This window comes from Anabrus simplex, chromosome 1 (genome assembly GCF_040414725.1).
Source record: "Anabrus simplex isolate iqAnaSimp1 chromosome 1, ASM4041472v1, whole genome shotgun sequence".
NCBI classification, from domain to species: domain Eukaryota; kingdom Metazoa; phylum Arthropoda; class Insecta; order Orthoptera; family Tettigoniidae; genus Anabrus; species Anabrus simplex.
Window position 1 is genome coordinate 1559091792 of NC_090265.1, and position 22963 is coordinate 1559114754.

Sequence of the window (22963 nt, forward strand, 5' to 3'; positions counted from 1 at the left end):
TAGTTGCTTTACGTCGCACCGACACAGATAGGTCTTATGGCGACGATGGGGCAGGGAATGGCTAGGAGTGGGAAGGAAGCGGCCATGGCCTTAATTAAGGTACAGCCCCAGCATTTGCCTGCTGTGAAAATGGGAAACCACGGAAAACCATTTTCAGGGCTGCCGATAGTGGGGTTCGAACCTACTATCTCCCGAATACTGGATACTGGCCGCACTTAAGCAACTGCAGCTATTGAGCTCGGTAAATGATAGGTTTAGTCCTCCTTAGATTGACTGTCCCAACCAATGGTATTACAAACAATACGAGGAACAGCGGGGTACATACGGAAGTGCTGCAGGTGCTGTCTAATGCATGAAATGCAATTAAGAAGCATGGGATAACCAACAAACAACATATCAAGGACCATGGTTCTATGTATACTCTGAAATAAAACTTTCAAGTACTTAAACTAGTTTAATAAATAAACAATTGGAAATGAAGTAGGAAATCTTAAAATAGATTCTTCTTCTTTCCAACATCTGTGGGGTTGCAGGTGAAAATTTTATCTCACATCTGGATTTAGCCCTTTTTTACAGCTGGATTCCCTTCCTGATGCCAACTCAGTATGGAGGGATGTGATCACTATTGTGTATTGCTGTTGTGGTTGGTAGTGTAGTGTGTTGTCTGAATATGAGGAGGAAGGTGTTGGGCAAACACAAACAGCCAGTCCCCAACCCAGAAGAATTAATCAGATATGATTAAAATCCCTGACCCGGCCGGGAATCGAACCCAGGATCCTCTCAACCGAAGGCCTCAATGCCGACAAATCTTAAAGTAAATAATTAATAATTCATCAATAAATATAAATCAGATTAAAACACATCTTTGCAAATAATTAGGTTAATTAAAAATTTGAAGACGATCTAACTAGGTCAACTATAAGAAAATTACACACCTTAATTTCTTAATAAATAAATCTGAACACATTTAAAATTACACAAGTCGAGCTGACCTTGATTTAACATATACCACATCTCAATTAAGTTTTAAAATACGTTCTTGGATTTCATTGTTTATCTCTTAGGTGACTATCACAGCTTAACTGACTCAAAAGGGGAGATGAGAACATAAACACTGAACGATTACACATATTCGCAGAAAAAAGCAAGGAAAAATTAGTAAGGTAAAATTCCCCTTGAGTGAAGTGTAGGTACATGACAATAACATGGAGGTAATTCAGATTGGGGCATATCAGAATACATCTCCAGAAAATTAATACATAATCCCAGTTACAAATTCAGAGGGAAACATTGTTAAATAGTCCTACAGAAAATAATAATAATAATAATAATAATAATAATAATAATAATAATAATAATAATAATAATAATAATAATAATAATAATAATAATAATAATAATTTTATGTAAGGGAATAGTGAGAAATAAGTCACATCACCAAAATCACGGCCAACACAAAACAATATATTAATAACCAAGCATAACCAGCCACAACACGTCAGTATCAACATAACATATCTCGTTGAAGGCCACAATAATACACAATAGCTAGAGACGATACAAACAAGGCTGGCTCGAACCCAGGAAGTAACAGATAACAATGCAGACAAGATAAGAGCATGTCACAAGAGAGCACCAAGCCTTGATAACAGAGATAAGATACCAACAATGACATATTACCTAATAATAATAATAATAATAATAATAATAATAGAAATATCCTCCATATAATTTAATGTAGGCTAACATAAACACTACCGATAGAACAGAAACACTTAAAAGGAACGTAAAATATTAAGAATTACATTAGCTTACAGAAATCATCACACTATCGTTTCACATCTTAATTAAATTGCTGAAAGCCCTTCCTATAAGAATTGAACCATACAAAATTACTCACTGAAACAGTTCTTAAAATAATAATAATAATAATAATAATAATAATAATGAAAATATTCTGGTATAGTACAAAAGCAATTACAGTGTCTACATAGAACTTACTGTCCTCTTCTAAAAGTTATTACTACTTAAAATAATTTACAATAGAAAATTACAAATCAGCACCTCAGCACACATTCTCAAAGTACATAATTCAGTATCAAGTACACCAGAGGGTTCGCTGTTATTTGCAAATGAACACAATATGAAGTTAGTGTTAAAATAATTAATTTCATACGAAGGCTGTCCAGAAACATAACTTCAGAAGAGAATGTAGTTTACATCAATTTAGCTATTTATGTGGAACCAAAATATTGATGTTATCAGTATGCCAAGTCGAAAGTACACATCACAGTTTGAAAATACTGCAGATAGCATGACAGTTAGTTCAACTTCAGACACTTGAAGTATTTTAAAATGAACCAAACGTAATGTTGTAAGCAACTCAACAGCTCGGAAGTAATTTTCACGTAGCCTCAAATAATGTTCAATTTATCACCAAACTCTACTTGCATACTCTCGATATAGATGATGGCCTGTACTCACATGACATGCATTAAGTTAATCTCACACGCTTATAAAATGAAAAAAATCACAGTTAAATAACCTAGTTCATATGAAGGTGGTGATCTTAAGCAGGATCAATAATCCATATTGCCACACAGTCCATAAATGCGGACTGACTTCTGTAACTGTCAAATGTAGCAGCCATGTCGAGAAGCTCAGTCTTCCACGATGACTTGTCTTCCCAAGAGCTCAAGCCTAATTCACCGTCAAAGAGATTAGTGCGCAGTGTTGCCAAGGCTATTCAATTTCAATCACCACTGATCTGCATTCAGGGCAATCGCCTAGGTGGCAGATTCCCTATTTGTTGTTTACCTTTTCTTTTCTCAAATAATTCCAAAGAATTTGGAAATTTATTGAACATCTACCTCGGCAAATTATTCCAATCCCTAACTCCTCCTCTTGTAAACAAATATTTTCCCCAATTTTTCCCCTTGAATTCCAACTTTATCTTCATATTATGATCTTTCCTACTTTTAATAATAATAATAATAATAATAATAATAATAATAATAATAATAATAATAGATATTACTGGATTTATGTCCCACTAACTTCTTTTTTGGTTTTTGGAGACACCAAGGTGCCAGAATTTTGTCTTTTGTCCTGCAAGAGCTCTTTTATGTGCTACTAAATCCATCAACACGAGGCTGACGTATTTGAGCACCTTCAAATACCATCAGACTGAGTCAGGATTGAATCTGCCAAGTTGGGGTCAGAAGGCCAGAGCCTCAACCGTCTGAGCCACTCAGCCTGGCTTTCCTACTTTTACAAGTAGGCCTAACTTACCTCATGTGTTAATCTGATTTGAAAGTCTGTTTAGTTACAACAAACAATGTTTTATTATAAACCACCTATTCAATATATCAAAATTAATATGAAGTTATATGCGGGACATGTTTCGCTCCTGTATAGAGCATCATCAGCCAATCCAGAATCTCAAGGGTTGGTTTTATGTTCATAACTAATGACTTTAAAACTACTTGTACATTTTACAATCTTAAACTTATTTTACTAAAATATCATAGAAGGCAGAATCATCTTTAGTGTACCTTATTAACAAGGACTTAATAGTGGAAAAGTTGATAAAAATACATTCATTTAAAATTATGGTAGAATAAGTTTACTCACAAATATTTTCAAACAATTAATATGTCTAAAATATTGAAGAATGACATGATTCAATCTTAAGAACTAATAATTATGTTATAGTCATTTGAAATTTGAAATTAATGAAATTGAAATGAAATTATTTAATTTTTTGAATTTAATGAGGAAACTCTAAATGTAATAACATTTTGATGTATTGAATAGGTGGTTTATAATAAAACATTGTTTGTTGTAATTTCCTACTCTTCACCACTCAAAGTTATTCGACTACTAAGTGTTCCACAATGAATTTCAACAATTAGAGTACATGGTTGTTGGTGGGTCACGTAAGATATAAATAAATAACCACTGTCAGCATAATAGTATTGCAAGACACGATCATCAAGCCCAGCTCTTGTAATGGGAAAATAATTACTCGGCTTTATAACGGCACAGCATTACCGTATGCTTTCACTAGATCAAGGAAAACCATAACCCGACCGTTTCCATATTCCCACTGTCTTTCCATCAGTAATCTCATGGTATATATAGGGTCTATCGTTGACCTGCCCTGTTGAAAGCCATACTACTCTATTTCTAAATTTTGTTCCACACTTCCTCTCATCCTCCTTTTTATTGTTCTCTCTAATATTTTGGCTACTTGTGACAACAGTGTAGTTCCTCGATAATTGTCTCATACCTTCATCAGGATCTTCATTTTCCTCATCACCTATGTATAATTGAAGCTTACTGTATGCAAGTACTGGTCAATCTGTTATTGTATTTGAATTCTTGGTACTTGACTACTGTTCTTTCTATTTTTCTTTGATACAGACTATACCTTCTTGATGGGTGTTTCACATTCCCGTAGCCTCCAGTCATCTGTGTATGTACAATATCGTTATCTTGCTGATCATTCTTGATGTATCAAGATGCTTCCAAACAGAAGCATGATGAGTAAAAGTGCTTCAGAAATTGACATTGCCATCCTTCTACATTACACTACATTCCATAATTCAGGAGTAAATCTGAGTGGCACAGAGAGACTGATCTTACTCACAGGTATGTTGTTTCCACATATGTCGGTAGGTCATGTATGTCGCAGTGAGAAGTGTCAATCAAGCTATTAGAATTTACTTCTGTGTCCTCAAGTAGAATAAATGGCAAGGAAGGAATCCTGCATATGTTCTTTTGGAATTATGCCTTTGCTGGCAGGACCTAGTGTTTACAGTGCACTATATCTTCTGGTATGGGCTAGAGCAATCTTGTTACTTTCATTGATCTGCCATTCCTTCTGCAGCCAGTCCCTGCTATGAATGGTGTGAAAATATTGCTCATAGGGTTGGTTGTTGCATGCATTTCAGTGGGCTTGGCAGACTGATATGTAATAGCAACTTCTGGCTCGGTGAGGAAAGCAACGGGGAAACTACCTCACTCCTCATTTCCCCAGTACGCCTCTTCAGTGATGCCTAGGCCATCTATGACAGCTGATGGCGGAGCTGTTGAGGATCCAACCAGCCTTCAGGCTGAGGACTAAACATACATACATACGTACATACAAGGAAACATTGTGTCAGTTCTTCCCTCACAACAGCACTGTACCAAGTAGACTGTCCATCCTGGAATAAGCATCCCTTCACCGAAAGGTTTAGCAGAACATGACTAACAGTATTTTATGAATATTATCAAGAATAGGCAACACATAAGAATATAAATAACATGGAGGAAATGTTTGTGGATGCAACGCACTGGACAAGAAAGTATCTTGGATGAATTGCAGTGGATGAAATGTCCTAAAATATCTCTACCAGACCTAATCACAATCGTTATTTGGTTCGCTCTTATATCACACTTCAGTTTGTTAATATAACGAGCCCAAATTTGTAAATTGTGTATTTGAGATACTCTTATAGTGATGTTGCTATGTCTTTCAGGCAATGCCCTGGAACTATTTTGATGGCCCATTGTTCCACTACTTTCTCATGAATGCAAAGGAAGGACAGCGTGCAATCTTCAGGCTGTCTCGTTATTTCTCTCTTCAACAAGTTCAGGTAATAGAAGACTACTATTTTAATGTCTCGTAGAGGAGCAATGATGGAAAAGTAGTTATAAGCATATTATCTTTTCGTATCCCCCACAGTATAGTCTTGCAGTAAGTTGACACAGTCATCTTTGTTCCCCTTAGACACTCTCTGATCAAAAGAAAAAAAGAATCCAGACACAATTTCATACTTGTAAATTAGTGCCTAGATGGAACTAGGACCACTCCTACTGCTATAAAAGGTGACTGAGGCTTGTCCAGTGCTATGAGATGCCTGCAAATGGGTGGAACAAGGAAGCTTATTGACTTCGAAAGTGGAATGGTTATTGGTTGTCACATCAGCATACCTGCCAACTTTCCTTATTTAGGTGGGAGACTCCCAATTTTCGACAGTTTTTCCTGCCTCCCAAATATTCTATTACTTCTCCCAATTTTAGCTAATTTTTTTGGTGAACTTCAAACATTTGTTTTCAAATCCCACCATTTCAGCATTTTTTCGCCAGTGACCGGAAGTCCTTCACTCATTGGCCGCTTTCAGACTAAATATCTACGTTTATTAATGTGAGAAATGTGCAATGTTTCTTGAAATCTGTATATCACGACACGTATATCGATCGTCAATCTTTCGTTCTCGCGTGCTATGTTCATGTTGGTTCACAACAGTCTAGTTGATTCTAGAGACTAGTCGGTAGATATGGAGTCTTTTTTAGTAATTTTGTGACAAAATTTCAATGATAACGACTAGTGACTTTTCTAGAGATTTTAGGAGCCATTTGGAGACAATTCTGACTAATTTTAATTTACCTCAATATAAATAAAATAAGAGTGCCTGTACATTGCTCAGAATTTAAAAATGATATTTCTGTACTGGTCATGACCATAGTAACAAAGAGAAATGCACATTAATTTTCCGTAATGTCTGTCTGTATGTACGTATGTACACGCATCATGAGAAAACGGCTGAAGAGAATTTAATGAAAATTGGTATATAAAGTCGGGAAATAAATCGCTACAATCTAGGCCATAAATAATTGTGTTCACTCTGAGTGAAATGGGAGTTTGGGGGGAGGGCTAAAATTTCTCACATATTTGTTATTATTGGCCCTATCGATAAATACTACATAATTAAAGTTATATATTATCAAAATTTCCTATCATTTATGTCGTATACATTTTTACCGTACCAGCTATGATAACAGAGATATTCATGAATTTGGATTTTTGTTGCTAAGTCCATATCAGCGCCGAGGTACAAGAAAATGGATGAACAGAATTTAATGAAAATCGGTATGTAAAGTCAGGGAATAAGGGACTACAGTCTAAGCTATAAATAATTTTATTCACCCTGTTCAAAATGGTAGTTTAGGGGAAGGTGCCAAAATTTAATTTTTAATTACCGTACCTAATTGGTCATATCAAAAAATACTACCTAACAAAAGTTATAGAGAGTACAGTTTCTGATTACTTGTCTTATTCAAGGATGACTCGCTTTACATTAGATGTTCTAATATCACAGTCTGAAGACAACTAAATGTGAAGGCCTGCAATATAGACAGCTCATAAAATTGGTCAACAATAACATAACAATAACATAACCACCATTGTTTGTTGTGATGTGCTTTGTGTATTCTGCTGCCATTTATCTCTGATAGATGGGATTACTGCTGCGTACCTAGTATAACAGCCTGCCTGAATATTGGCGGGAAGTAGTTGGGGAGTTAGATCTCTCTCTTCTTTAGCAGGTACCATTCCTCTGGTTCATAGATTTTCTGATACTACTGGTACGTAATACACTGGATCATCATAGTATTCCAGCTATTCGATCCCTACTCTGAGGCAGTGATTGGAATGAGCAGTGTGCACACTTAAATGGAATAACCACGAACCTACTACGCTAGTGTTGCAAGGGGAGAGGTGATACTACGACGTGGCGCGTTCCAGGTGGCGGATAGAGGGGTCATAACTAGCTTGTCGGCGGACTTGAGCGAAATAAAATAGCTCTCGCAGACCAAACAACCCCCCTCCCTTGGGTGGGGGATGCAGGCGAAGAATACACCCACGGTATCCCCTGCCTGTCGTAAGAGGCGACTATAGGGGGACCTAGGGATATTTGAGTTAGAACCATGAGACTACTTATAATTAGTACCACCATGCGGGGAACACCATGGGTTGCTTTTACTTGCGTGTAGTACCACTATGTTAGGTACACAATAGGTCTGTGATTAGTGGTGACAGTGTGTGAATCAGGGTGAGTTTTACGGTATTTGTGATTAGTACCACTCTATGAGCGACACCATGAGTATGCCTTACCTGTGATTAGTACCCACTATGTGAGGAACACCACGGGATAGTACAAGTCCCTGTGATTATTACACCTATGTGAGGAACACCATAGGTTTGCGTTGCCTATAAATGGTGCTGCACCGGGCGAGTTGGCCGTGCGCGTAGAGGCGCGCGGCTGTGAGCTTGCATCCGGGAGATAGTAGGTTCGAATCCCACTATCGGCAGCCCTGAAGATGGTTTTCTGTGGTTTCCCATTTTCACACCAGGCAAATGCTGGGGCTGTACCTTAATTAAGGCCACGGCCGCTTCCTTCCAACTCCTAGACCTTTCCTATCCCATCATCGCCATAAGACCTATCTGTGTCGGTGCGACGTAAAGCCCCTAGCAAAAAAAAAAAAAAAATGGTGCTGCCATGTGAGAAACACCATAGGTCTGTGTTACATGTGCGCATTGCATTACCTGTGAGTAGTACGATGATGTGTGAAGTACCGTGAGTCTACACTACTTTTGATTAGTACTGCAATATGACAGATACCATGGTTCTACTTTCCTAGTGATAAGTACCATTATGAGGGGCTGATGACCTGGACTTTAGACCCCTTTAGACTATAACCGTCATCAATTCAGGATTGTGCTCTAGAAGTAGTCCCTTGGTCAGTAATACTATTGATTAATGCTGGTTTCTGGGAATGTGGGGCATTGCGGGTTGGATCCTCTGATTGTTTTAAATTTATATCCACCCATTCATTCATTATGTTTTGAATTCCGGTCAGTGGATGATTTTGGACGTTTTGAATTGTCATTACCTTTCATCTCATTTTGTACCATTAGGGGCGGGTGACCTAGATGCTAGGTCGCTTTAAACAACAAGCATCATCTTAAATGGAATAATGACTCAGGAGTGTTCACAGCTTTCTGCGGCCTGTTCATTTTAGCTCTGGAACTTTGAACTGTTAGATCGACACTGTAGTACTTTTCTTTAAAAGAGAGAAAATGTGCTGTTTTTTGTTTTATCCAATATTTCATATGACAGCATTACTTTTAATTATGACATTTGTACTGACATCATTGTAATGATCTATGTTGATTTCAGTTGGGAAAACTATAAGGACAGTCTTTTTGAGAATTCCGTAGCAAAGCACAGGTACAACAACTAGTTAGGCACTTGATGCAATATATTAATCTATGCATTTGCTAAGTAATGGCATTTTAAGTGCATGGCCGATTCACATGTGTGGAGCATGAGTTCATACTATTTTCGGAAGGCTTATCAGAGACCGATCACTCACTCGCATACTTCCTGTGAGGTAATAGAGATGTGTAATTTTTAGCCTTGTAGCCTCGTTGTAGCAACAGTCGGGCTTTGAGACTATAAGTGTTATAAATATATCATAGTACTGTATTCTGCAAAACATGTAGAATAAGCAGATTTTACCAATTGTATCTCCTGATTGTTCCTGATTTTCATATCAAAATTTCCTAATTTTTGGTTTTGTAAAGTTGGCAGGTATACATCAGTAAGTAGTCTGTTCAGGCTATTTCTGACCTCAAGAAGTTGCCCAGGTTGACTGTCAGAGACATGATTGTGAAGCGAAAACAGGAAGAGACAACACAACATAACAAAAGTGCAGCCAGATAGACCATGCCTGTTAAATGATGGGGACTGTCAAGCAATGAAGAAGGTTTCTTTTATGTCATTTGAGCAGTAAAATCAGGAAGGGAGTATACATCAAAGTAAAGCCTTTTTATATTATGTAAGCAATAGACTCAGAGCCTTCTTATATATCATGTGAGCAGTAGACCCAGGAAGTCAACATCAAAGCAAAGCCGTCTTATACGTCATGTGTGCTGTACACTCGAGAAGAGAGTCAACATTGGTGTATGCAAATATTAACTAATACTTCCTTTCTCCATGAGTAGTTGCAAATGATAAAATACTTGCTATGAGTGAAAAGCTATATCATTTAAATATGAGGCTTGGTACTTGAATTGTGACTACTATTTTGTTACAACTAATACAAAAGAGATACATCTGTGAAACTTCTGCTCTCCATTAATATAGTTACTAGCATTGTAGAACGTGTTGTGCTTGTGTAATGGAACCGGGCGAGTTGGCCGTGCGGTTAGGAGCATGCAGCTGTGAGCTCGCATCCGGGAGATAGTGGGTTTGAACCCCACTGTCGGCAGCCCTGAAGATGGTTTTCCGTGGTTTCCCATTTTCACACCAGGCAAATGCTGGGGCTGTACCTTAATTAAGGCCATGGCCGCTTCCTCCCCATTCGTAGGCCTTTCCTATCCCATCATCACCATAAGACCTATCTGTGTTGGTGCGACGTAAAGCAACTAGAAAAAAAAGTGTAATGGAAATGGTAATGTATCTCTCAACACCCGTTCTCTGGATGGTGCAAATGGAGTAGTCTGTCTGGAACAGTTTGGAAGCAGATGCCATGAAGCGGTTCCTTCATCTTTGGAATCTAATCAAAATCATGGGAGCTTAAGTCTGGGAAGTATGAGAGATGGTGGAGGACTTCCAGTCTCATCAAGCATATAACTTGGCCACCAGTTGCACCCCATATTTACCCAGGCATTGTCGTACAAAATAATGAGAGGAATCTGCAAAAAGTGTTATTGCTTCTTTCGCAATAATGGTCAGAGATTATGTTCTGAAAGTGAATGGTAATACTGGTCATTCGTGGTCTGTCCTTGAGGTACAGTATGCATTAGGTTAACTCCATCACAGTCATACACCAGAATCACCACCACTTGCTGGGGTTCTGCTGGGATTGCTGGCATTCTGGTGAACTACTGATTTTCATGGGGACATGTTTGATTGGCGTTTTATTTTTGGCTCATATAATCAGACCTATGTCTGTCCAACCAATTGGCTAAATGGTCAGTGTTGAGGCCTTCAGTTCAGAGGGTCCCGGGTTCAATTCCCGGCCGGGTCGGGTATTTTAATCGTCTCTGATTAAGTCTTCTGGCCTGGGGACTGGGTGTTTGTGGTTGTCCCAACACTTTCCTCTTCATATTCAGACAATACACTACACTGCCAATCACCACAGAAACACGCAAAGTAGTTACATCCCTCCATATGGGGTTGGCATCACGAAGGGCATCCGGCCATAAAACAGGGCTAAATCCACATGTGCGACACAGTTCGCACCCGCGACCCCACAGGTGTGGGAAAACCGGTAGACAAAGAAGAAGATAATCATACCTATGTCTCATCCAGCATAATTATACAGCATAATGATACAGCCCTCATAGTGATCCAAGTGAGTTTGTGCAGCATTGTACAGTTGCCATTTCTGCTGTTTTGTAAAATGCTGCAGAACTCATCGCAATACAATTTTTCTCATGCTCAGTCTTTCAGGATATGAAGCACAGTTTCTTGGGCTAATTCACAAATCATCTGGTCGGTATCTGTTGCCAGCAATGCATCAACAACCTGCATATTGTCTTCAACACCATGGCTGCACGGCCAAGACAAGTTGGCTTTTACCCACTGTGTCACTGTTCTGGTATGGCAACGCCAATCGCCCACATTACCCATGAAGTCCTCAGAGATACCACTGTGCTATACAACAGTGGGCTTATTCAATCTGTATCAAACTGTTCTGTTCCTTGTTTGACAACTCACCTTTAGACCACCAGCTTACAGGTGATGTTCTTTTTTGCAGTGGCACATGCATGGAGCACTGGATGGGAGAGTCCATGTACTATGAGATAGATTACGTTATGACCTAACGTGTGATATAGGAGGCACTGGTGTTCATACAAAAATGTTGCCACTCCTGAAGCACAAACAACCCTAGTATGATTTTTGCTTATTCCAGCACTAGCTGATGGTACAATAGCATATTAGCGGCAAGTTGGCAAAGCATACCCATAATGAAAAGAGGTTCATGAAGTTAGCATGCAGCAGATGGAGATAATGAGCAAGTTTAGATGTTACAAGTGCTTAAAGCAAGTTACTACATGTCTACCTAGCCAGCGTGTCTGAATTTGAGTATGTAGTGTGATACATTCTAAGTTATATCCATAAAGAAGTAACCGAAAATGTAGGACTAAATACCGAAAACTTCAGTTGTGATTGGTTGATGGCCCTTTGCCTTCTATATCAGTTTTAGTTTAATATTCTGCTTAGCATTGCAGGTACAATGTCTCCTTAACCACTTGACGTTCTTTGACAGATTTCTCCATCCTGGCTCTTGACTGCACTCCGGTACTCTGTCCTCACGTAGTGTTTATTTCTGGACCCACTCCAAGCCGGTTTCTTTTATGAAAGGATTTTATATTAGTAAGGTAACCTCTTGACAGATGGAAGCACCGTTTTATTCCATTGATGTATTCGATAAACACTTCTGGGCAGTTATTCTGTGGAAAGTATAACCTGTATCTTAGCAACCTCATCGTAAGCGAAATCATGGCTGCCTCCAAATTGAGTGACTAAGCGATTATAAGGGAAATTTTAAAAGAGAGTGACATTGATATAGAAAAAAGCGACGAAGAATTGAAGTGAAAGTAGTGAAATTAATTCTTGTGATATTGATGTGAGCAATGCTAGGGGTGATCAAAGTGCTGTTTTGCCATCATGTGTCACTGAATTTTAGGCCTACATTTGATGCCGCACCATCAGCTTCTAATCATATTTTACACGATAGGGAATGGAACTGGGAGCTCGTAAGTAATACTCCAGAGTTTCATTCATGCATTGCAACTGGTGAAATAAATAGTGTTGTCAAAGGCACCTAGGATAATGCCCAAATGAACTGCAAGTTGTGAACGAATTTCTATTAGAACAATTTTGGGAACGTCAAACCAAAGAGACAAATGCTTATGCAAGTAAATGTCTTATATCAGCTTCCTAGGATATAATTAGGGTAATGTCATATGAAAAAAAAAAACACTGGTTTCCTGTATCTGTGGATGAAATGAAGGCCAGATTACCTTGAAATGGTAAACTATGATGGCAAGAAGTAGTTCAGACCTAATCTTGTTGTTGATTATAATTGTGGAATGGGTGGTGTTCATTCCCATGACCAGAAACTCACATCATTCCGCTTGATGAGGAAGTATGTAAAAGGATACAAAAAATATACTTCTACATGCTGGTCATGACACTTCTGAATTCATCACCACCTCAACCCTGACAAGAAGCAAGTAGGCTTTACCATCTTCCAGATCAATTTGGCCGAACAGCTGTTGGGAAGGTGTGACCTTACCTAACTATCTGCAACGAGGACACCCAAGCCCTGTGGATACAAACTGAGACTTCAGGGGAGGCACTGGGGACACTATCCAACCAAAATACCTCAACAACGGAGGAGGTTATCCCATCACGGAGATGCAAAGTCTGTGTGACACGGGGTCTGAGGAAGGAATCTTCGTTGAATGCCACCGGTGCAAGGTGGCACTGCAGGTAAATGACTGTTTTATGATCTACCATACACATAAAGACTTTACAAAGTACTTCTGACAGTAGTTTGGGTATTTCCTCTCATTAGGTTGCTGTAAAGCATGCTTTTTCAGTGTCAGTGATAATATCATGTAAAGTAATGAAAATAGATGGTATACCAAGGCATCTATAACTTCAATAAAATGGTATGTGAATGGGTTGATATAAGAAATGGTAAAGAACATACAATTCATACTGACCCATTGGATTCCTTGTCTCTTTTTGTGTTTCTTCTGTGTTCCTAGTTCCTTTACCAACTATGTTTCATGTTTAGTTGTATAACAATCTTTACAAAGTTTTTCTCCTATTTAATTCAGTAAAAGTGCCTTTGACACTTGTATGTATGTATGTATGTATGTATGTTAGGTATGTAATGTATGTAATGTATGTATGTTAGGTATTCAGCCTGAAGGCTGGTTTAATCCTCTACAGCTCCAACAACAGCTGTCATAGATAGCCTAGGTGTCACTGAAGAGACTAGCTGCCTCTGTGGATCAGCGGTAGAGTGTCGGCCTCCGGATCCCAAGATAGCGGGTTCAAACCCGGCAGAGGTAGTCGGATTTTTGAAGGGCGGAAAAAAGTCCATTCGACACTCCATGTCATATGATGTCGGCATGTAAAAGATCTCTGGTGACACATTTGATGTTTACCCGACAAAATTCATTAAATTTCAGCCATAGACTCCCAAGAGAGTTTCGGTTTACTCGGTCTGCCATCTAGTGGGGACCTAGAGTAAAACGGAACATTGAAATTGACAAGCAGACAGCCAGATGGCGTCAAATTGAAATGTCTGCACACGGTAGCTGAGGCCATACGATTATTATTATTATTATTATTATTATTATTATTATTATTATTATTATTATTATTATTATTATTATTATTATTATTATTATTATTATTATTATTACTGAAGAGACTAAGATTTAAGATCTATACATGTTTCAGCTCTAATTTTGACCATCTTTAGTAGAAAATATTATTAAACCATGGCAATAATTTAAATCAATTAAAATTATGTTGATATATGATATGTGTGACTGGCATATAATACACTATTTTTATCTTAAAGATAGACTTCATGGTCCAACTGGACGATTATAAATTGAAACTTTCCATCTTATTAAGTTCATTGCATTTTCTCTAGGGTGCAAGTCTTCTTGTCTAGTGCAATGTTAAGAAGTGCCTGAAACTGTCAAAAAATAATAAATATCAGCTAACGGGAAAACACTTTCTAATGTGTGATTTTGTAGAGATGCGGTTAGCTGCCAATACGGTATTAAATTGGCAATAAGTACTGCAGCGTTAGAAATGTATGCAAAGAAGAAAAAAAAATATCAATTTGTTGGAAAAGAGAAGAAAAATGTGGAGTGTTGAGCTGAATAGTAGAATAACAAACTGGCCTCTCATTGCCCAGTCAAATGGCTTGCTCCTTAACACAACTAGTGCAAACTAATTTGTGTGTCTAGCGGCGATAACTGTAGCTCCTGATGGGAGGGGCAAAGGAGGAGTGGCATGGGAAACAGATAACGGAACTAAAGGTGGAGAAGGTAAAGCTCTGATTCATTGGAGGCAGGATCACGCGTTGTTAAGCATGTGTTTACAAAGAAATGGAGTGAAGATTTCATATAGTAAATTTTATTTTTCATTAATTTCATTTAAATTGTGTTCTGGATTGTATTGATCTATATGGATGTGTATGTTCTCTAATATGTTAAGTAAGGGACTTTTTTGTGCAAAACAAAGGATTTTTAAATCTTGATAAATCGACATATAGTTATGGTTGAAATATTTCATATGTGTGCTTACAGCTGGAAAATGGTTGTACTTCATGGTATTCAGATGCTCCTGATATCTTACTGTAAAATTCCTACTGCTTTGTCCAATGTAAGAAACTTTACAAGATTGACAATTGATATTGCATACTCGTGCATTTAAATATTTACAGTGAGTTTCTCCTATCGGTTGGCCGGCAGGCGCGCCCAGCTTTTCTGCCTCCTGTTGACTCATCACTCCCCGCTCCACGGCATAGCATCATTTCGCTCACTTTATCCGTGCATGACATGAGATAACAATTAAAATTAAGAAAATAAACTTGTACCTAATGACAGGAGATATTGGAAATGTTCTCGTCCTACATCCACACATTTCTGGCATCATCTTGGAAAACTCCGATTCACACGCTTAAGTTCCCCTTCCATAATTGGAGGCTATTTTTCTATTTCAATTCTAACATTTTCGTAGCCCACCATGCTGAGTTCTTCGAAACTCCAGCTTCTTGTTCAAGTCATATAGATCAATATAATCCAGAACACAATTTAAATGAAATTAATGAAAAATCAAATTTATACGAAATCTTCACACCATTTCTTTGTAAACACATGCTTAACAATGTGTGCTCCTGCCCCCAATGAATCAGACATTTACCTTCTCCACCTTTAGTTCCTTTATCTATTGCCCCTTTCATCAGGAACTCCAGTTATCATTACCAGACAAACACCTTAGTTTGCACTAATACCAATATAAATGGTCCATTATTGGACATATAAATTTTCCACCCAACTCATTCCTGGTTGCCAGCGTTTTGCCCCCGTTTGCTAGGTTGCGTTCATCAGTTGGTACCTAGCACACCTACCAAGACGCATGGCAAGTGCACACCATGGAGGCCACTGCGTAGGCAACTTGGAGCAACTTGGTATTATAAATGTACTCATTCGGAACAAAAATTTCAGATTACCTATGGGAATCAACATCTATGTCATCTGATGGACAAGCATCAATTTTTTGGTAATGAGACAAGTCTCTCATAGTGCATTGGCACTGCTGGTGGCTCCAAGTTGCCTTCGCAGTGTCCTCCACGGTATGCACTTGCCATGCATCTTGGTAGGTGTGCTAGGTACCAACTGATGAGCCCAACCTAGCAAACGGGGGTGAAACGCTGGCAACCAGGAATGAGTTAGCTGGAAAATTTATAATGTCCATTAATGGACCATTTATATTGGTAAGTTATTATAAATTTACTCATTTGAGTCAAATATTTCAAATTCCCCAATGGGAATCGACATCTATATCATTAGTTTGCACTAGTCTATGTAAAGGAGCATGCCATTCGAATGGGCAATGAGAGGTCAGTTATTCAAGGTGACTCTTTAAAGAAGTCAAAGATAAAATTGCGAGGTATGTGCGTGAAAAATGCCAGGGCAGAATGGCTGTACCATAGCGCAGTATACTCGCTGACTTCAACATCCGCGTCTTCATTATACATTTCTAGCCATTGACCGAAGCCAGCAAGTGAGACGTGCCTCTAGCGGCAGCCAGTTATATCTGACGCTTAGTAAAATGAACAGTTTTGTAGACAGCAGGAATATTTTCCTGATGGATCATCGTATTGTAGAGACGTGCAACAGGTATTACTGGCAAATTCTCATTGGGTTCTCTTCAATATTATGATACAAATTTTAATTTAATGGTTATTAAACTCGCGGAAATAAAGAACAATTGTGCAGCTGCAAGAAAATACGGCATAACTAAAGCCAATGTTCAGTGCTGGTGTGAAGACAAAGATAGTCTAAAATGCGTACTGTACAAGAAAGGCATTAATATGATTACACAAAGAACTTTTTAAGCCTTTTTTTTTTTTTTTTTTAAGGAAAAAGTGGGAGTCGTCTTGCATTCAGGGTCATCTTGGATTAGGAGAAATACGGTATTAAATTTAACTGGGGGTGAATATAATGAGCATAATAGTAAAATCGATTTGTTATTGTCATGATTGATTTTATGTCAAGATACAATGAACTTATTGTTTATGTATCCATAGCACCTACAGTTTATATGTTGAATAAAACCAACATTTGGTGTTAACTTAATTACAATGTCCCTTTTCATGTTCCTATCTCTATCTATACATTTCTCCTGAACACATATATTTTGCTCTTACTAGATTTTATACTAGAGCACGCATTTACTTTCGATATTACAATCATTTTGTTTCAGGCCAAGATTTTAGAAGATATTGAAAGCATCAGAGCCATTGTTGGTGCTACCCATCAGGATGTTAATATTAATGGAGGAAGCTCTAGCTGATACAAAATTTCAATTTTAGCATGTAATTCAAATTTGCTCTGGCAGGCACAGAGTCATCCATATATTTCAGTTTTAAACCTTAGTTATTGTTTAGTTATACAGTATATTTATATCATAGTTTTAAATGAAATGTTTAATAAGGGAACTGTGACATATTAAGAAACTAGAATTCCTACCCAGGCATGAAATATCGTAAACAATCCACTTCAGTTACATGTGTGTTTGCAATAAATTTACTTCTACTTCTTTCTTGTTACTTCATTTTGAATGCAGTGTAATCTGTCTTTATACAGTCTTCATTCAAAATGTGTAAAAATCTTTTGAAAATATCTGTATTCTTCCAGAATGAAATACTGATTTATAGTAGATGATGATCGAAATTATGTATGTAAAGGTAAACCTTTTAACATCTGTATCTAAAATTATTGATTTTAATTAAATGTCTCTTAATTTCTTTTGAAAGAAGTGATCTTTTAATGTCCCCTGTGGGTCGGGGACGTAGACGAAGAATACACCCATGATATCCCCTGCTTGTCATTAGAGGCGACAAAAAGGGGCAACCAAGGGATGAAGGTATTAGAACCATGAAACTACTTGTGACTAGTACCACCACGTGGGGAACACCATGGGTCGCTTTTTTACTGGCGCGTAGTACCACTATGTTAGGTAAAAAAGTAGGTTTGTGGCTAGTAGCGACAATGTGTGGCTCAGGATGCATTTTACAGTACCTGTGATTCGTACCACTATATGAGCGACACCATGGTTCTGCCTTGCCTATGCTTAGTACCCACTGTGAGAGGAACACCACAGGATAGTGCCAGTCCCTGCGGTTAGTCCACTTACGTGATAAACACCATAGGTTTGCGTTGCCTGTAAATAGCGACACAATATGCAAAACACCATAGGTCTGTGTTACATGTGCGCATTACATTACCTGTGAGTAGTACCATAATGTGTGGAATACCTCAAGTCTACACTACTTTTGATTAGTACGGCAACATTACAAGTACTATGGTTCTACTTTCCTAATGATAAGTACCATTATGAGGGGCCAATGACCTGGATTTTGGACCTGCTTAGACTCAAGCATCATCTATTCAGAATTGTGCTTTAGAAGCAGTCCCTTGGTCAGTAATACTATTGTTTAACGCTAGTTTCTGGGAATGTGGGACATTGCGGGTCGGATCCACTGATTGTCTTAACTTCATATCCATCCATTCATTCTTCGTCCTCACGTTTTGAATTCTGGTCAGTGGAGGACTATGGATTTTGAATTGTCCTTACATTTAGTCTCATTTTGTGCCATTAGGGGCCAATGACAGAGATGTTAGGCCCCTTTAAACAACAAGCATCATCATGTTTGAAAATTTTAAATGTGTTTTCCTTAAGTATGTTTATTGCAGTTTTGGTAGTAATGGGCAAGGGCAACACTCTCAAGACCAGTTCTCCTGTGCTGTGAGCTGTGCGATGTCCTAGTATCTACGAACGTAAGCTTAATAGTATATAATCAGCAGTTCCCATATGAAAACATGTGTGCTGATACATTCTGTCAAAAGCCTAGAAAAGCACTGCATGTTGAACTATGAGCTCCTTAATACCATTAACGAAAGTGAAAACAGAATGTCAGTATCATAAACGGTTCATGAGTTATTTCAGGTGGGCGGGCATCTTAACTGAATAACCCACATAATTTGTTAATAACTGTAGATAGGATGTACACCCACCTGGATACTTCACAACACTTGTCAATAGGGTAGATTCTTGTGATCAGACCGGGCCAGAGATGTTATGTGAATATTCCCCTTCACCGATATTATGTTTTTAAGTGCCGGATCATCCCAGAAGTATTTCTGCTGACGTAGCGGGCTGTGCTATGTGGCATCTCTTCAAAATAATCTATTTCCACGACTTACGTTGCGTTTCAGACATAGTCATAGAGATGTCGCATACAATTAGACACAATTACACATAGCACTGTCATATAATGAAGTATGGTACCTAATTATGAGGTGAATACTCTGTAGCATTGTAAGGAATTATTTCCTTCGTCACCAAAATATCGGTAAACACAAGCAGTGGTCATATGATATTGAATGTGGGGTCTGATAACTAGGTACACCTACCTGTCAAAAGAATTGGAGCAACCTCAGGCATTTTAGATTACACGTTCCACTCATGCGTAATGGTGGTTGAATATTCAGCGAGGTGCACCTTGCCCCGTCTCGAGTTTTAATAATGCACACCTCTAGTAAGTATCCAGGTAGGTATACTTACAGTAGCCATCACTTTCTGTACTTAGCCTACTCATTAGTGGTACTTATCGCTGCATGCAATGCCAGAATGCATATCCTTTATAATTATGTTATATTGCATCAAAACAGATCTCAGTAGAAATGAGGTCCGACTCGTTGGCTGAATGGTCAGCGTACTGGCCTTCGGTTCAGAGGTCCCGAGTTGGATTCCTGGCTGGTTCGGATATTTTAATCAGTTCTGATTAATTCCCAACACACTCATCATATTCAGCCAACATACCACACTACCAACCACCACAGAAATATGCAATAGTGATTACATCCCTCCATATGTAGGGTTGGCATCAGGAAAGGCATCCGGCCGGAAAACAGGACCAAATCCATATGTGCGACACAGTTCGCACCCGCGACCCCACAGGTGTGGGAAAAAGCTGAGGCAAAAGTAGAAGAAGATGATCTCGGTAGAAATGAACGTCCTAGTCGCTTGTTACGTATTTACGGAATGGAGAAGGCCCGAGGTTGGCTATTCGCATATTTAGCACAAACAACATTCAGCTCCTTCTGCCTGAAGGCCTACGACACAATGCGGGGATACCACTCTCAAGATCTCTCGAAATTTCTCGCGAGAAATAGTGCCTGCGCTATTCTCGAGAAATCTCAAGACTTCGTCTCAGGCTGCCCATCACCCACACTTTTACTAACTAGGTTTGGTGTTCACATGACAAAATCAATTAAAACTGAGAGATCTTGCTTACTCTGCTTATAGTAGAGTAAAACAACTTCGGAACTGACGCGTAGGCAGCCTAAATTACATAGAATTAAATTGAAAATTTGTTCCAGTTTTAACATCGCACTGGCATAAATTAATACAATGGCGCAATTATTCTATATAATCTTAAGAACAGTTTTTAAGAAGAGAGAGGTACGGTACTGATAATCGTGATACTGAGCGGGCCCCCGTACTAGCCACTGCACGATACTTAAATTTACCGCTACCACCGAACACAAACCCCATGGCACTACAGCCCTTGAAGAGCCTTGGCCTACCAAGCGACCGCTGCTCAGCCTTAAGGCTTGCAGATTACGAGATGTCGTGTGGTCAGCACGACGAATCCTCTCGGCCGTTATTCTTGGTTTTCTAGACCGGGGCCGCTATCTCACCGTCAATAGCTCCTCAATTCTAGTGGACCTCGAACCAGCCCTCAGGTCCAGGTAAAAATGCCCGACCTGTCCGAGAATCGAACCCGGGGCTCCGGGTAACAGGCAGTCACGCTACCCCTACACCACGGGGCCGGCTACCACCGAACACACTCAATTGTAATACCCACCGGCCATCAGTGGCGTATCCTGGAATCTCCACTGAGGCATGCAACTAGTAACCATGCAGTTGACACAATGTATTAAGTAAATTTCAATTCTACTCACTCTAATTACATGTAGGTGAATTCGAGCCGAACAGCTTTACTGTTTCTGGATTGAACGTGCCTACACAATTCTTGTTTTCTGTTTTTAAATTTACGAGGGAAGGCAGAGGTCTCCCGGCTTTAACTATTTGAATCTTTTCATCAAACGAACGGCCAGTAAATGGCTTTTCAAACTGATTTACAATTATATCCGTTTTAGACTCATCCATCCTTAATACCACATGTGCGCAAAATATAATAAAGCACCGAAAACGACGAATAGCACACACAGAAGGACCTAACTAATCAGCAAAACACACAATGAATTAACTCACTAGTTAGGCACAACTCAAGCACTGGAACTGGAGGTAAGTCACCCCAGTGGTATTGGTCAGTTTCGTCACGTTGGGTTCTCGCTGGGGGGTAATCTGTGGGTCCCGTTCGCTGTAAACTTATACATGCCGACTTTCTCCAAGTTGCTAACAGATGGCAGAGGGTAGCACGGGTATGGGGTGACAAATTCTGACCAAGTTTCAATTGCAGCGACATCGTTCGAAGGGTTTCAGAACTACGTCTGCCACCGAATGCAATTTTAAGATTGAATGCCTTACATCCTTAACTCCTCCATTTGCTGTTTCTTCCTAGAGTAGAATAGACGGCGAGACTACATCAGCACCACACGTAGTCAAGCAACGGAACTAGTACAGTTGCGCGGACCTTTTGAACTTCTGAGAGGTGAAATCGTTAATATTTGACTTGAAACAACTTAAAATCGTATATCAGACAGTTCTTTGTGTTATCATAACGCATGCAATGAATGCCTTGCATTCAAGGAGAATACGCCCCTGCCGGTCATGCAAGACTGGAGACTGAAAATAAAGGACGGAGATCCATATAGCTGTAGAGGTTTACACTGCCGGCATTATGAATGTCTATTTTCCAGGCTTGTAAGCCATGGTCTATGACAGCGGTGCCCAAACCCTGCACAGTTCAGTGTGTACAGTTACCGCACACTGACTTCGCACGTGTGAAGAGCTTGGTAGACATGTCGGCTCTCGGAGAGAGAGAGACGTTATGCGGTGGGAAGCACTGTAATTAGAGTTGGCCAGGTGTATTGTGTGAGCTTGACGGCTAGGGAAGTAGCTTAAACGGTTCAGAACGGCGGTTCGTTGGAAGTGCTGTTGCAAACACATTGCATAAGCACATCAAAAAAGAAAAGTGGCGAAAATCTGCAATCCTTTAAAACATCTGGGAATTGCAGTTCTTTTTCACGCCCGACGGAAACAATAAAATGCTTATGCCATCAGACTATCTGCGGACAACGGAAATTTACCGTACTGTCGAGCGTCACTGTAACGCTGTCCTCAAAGAAGAATATGACACGTTAATAGGGGAAGAACGCAAAGCAAGTCTTAGGGATCTGAAAATACGTGATCGCAGTCAGCAGGCAGATTTCGGCGTAAGTTAAACATTTGAAAACAGATTTTAAGATCCAATCTCCTGTGGCTCACAACTGCAGTGTGCTCAGTAGTGTCCTCTCCTACTTTCAGGAAGATGACCTCGACATGTCGGCATTAAGAGCTAGTTACAATATTGCACTGAAAATAGCGAGATTGGGAAAGCCATTTGCGGACGGCGAAATGGTGAAAAGGTGCTTGGTCGATACAGCAAAACTTCTCTGCCCCACAGAAGCCAGCAAGTTTGAACATGTCCATCTTTCCCGCCAAACAGACACGTGGGCATGGCTAGTGATGTACCTCGACAATTAATTACTGCCGTGAAGGATTTCGTCGCCCTTTCAATCGCCTTGGATGAGTGCACAGATATATCGGATACGGTACTGCAGTTAGAT

At 39.2% G+C, this 22963-nt stretch overlaps 1 protein-coding gene across 4 annotated transcripts in view; it reads left to right on the forward strand.

Annotated features, from left to right (window-relative positions):
• The window catches only part of LOC136880592 (constitutive coactivator of peroxisome proliferator-activated receptor gamma), a 153958-nt gene extending 136072 nt beyond the window's left edge, over positions 1-17886 (forward strand). For 2 of the 4 annotated variants that reach the window (XM_067153311.2, XM_067153310.2), the window contains exons 7-8: positions 5526-5642; positions 17367-17886. In XM_067153311.2, coding sequence (XP_067009412.2) covers positions 5526-5642; positions 17367-17456 — 207 coding nt within the window. In that variant the 3' untranslated portion in view covers positions 17457-17886. Of the gene's footprint in view, positions 1-5525; positions 5643-11595; positions 11727-17366 lie in introns of those variants that run through there. The other 2 variants (XM_067153312.2, XM_067153313.2) reach the window with 2 other exon arrangements.
• Positions 17887-22963: the final 5077 nt, after the last annotated feature.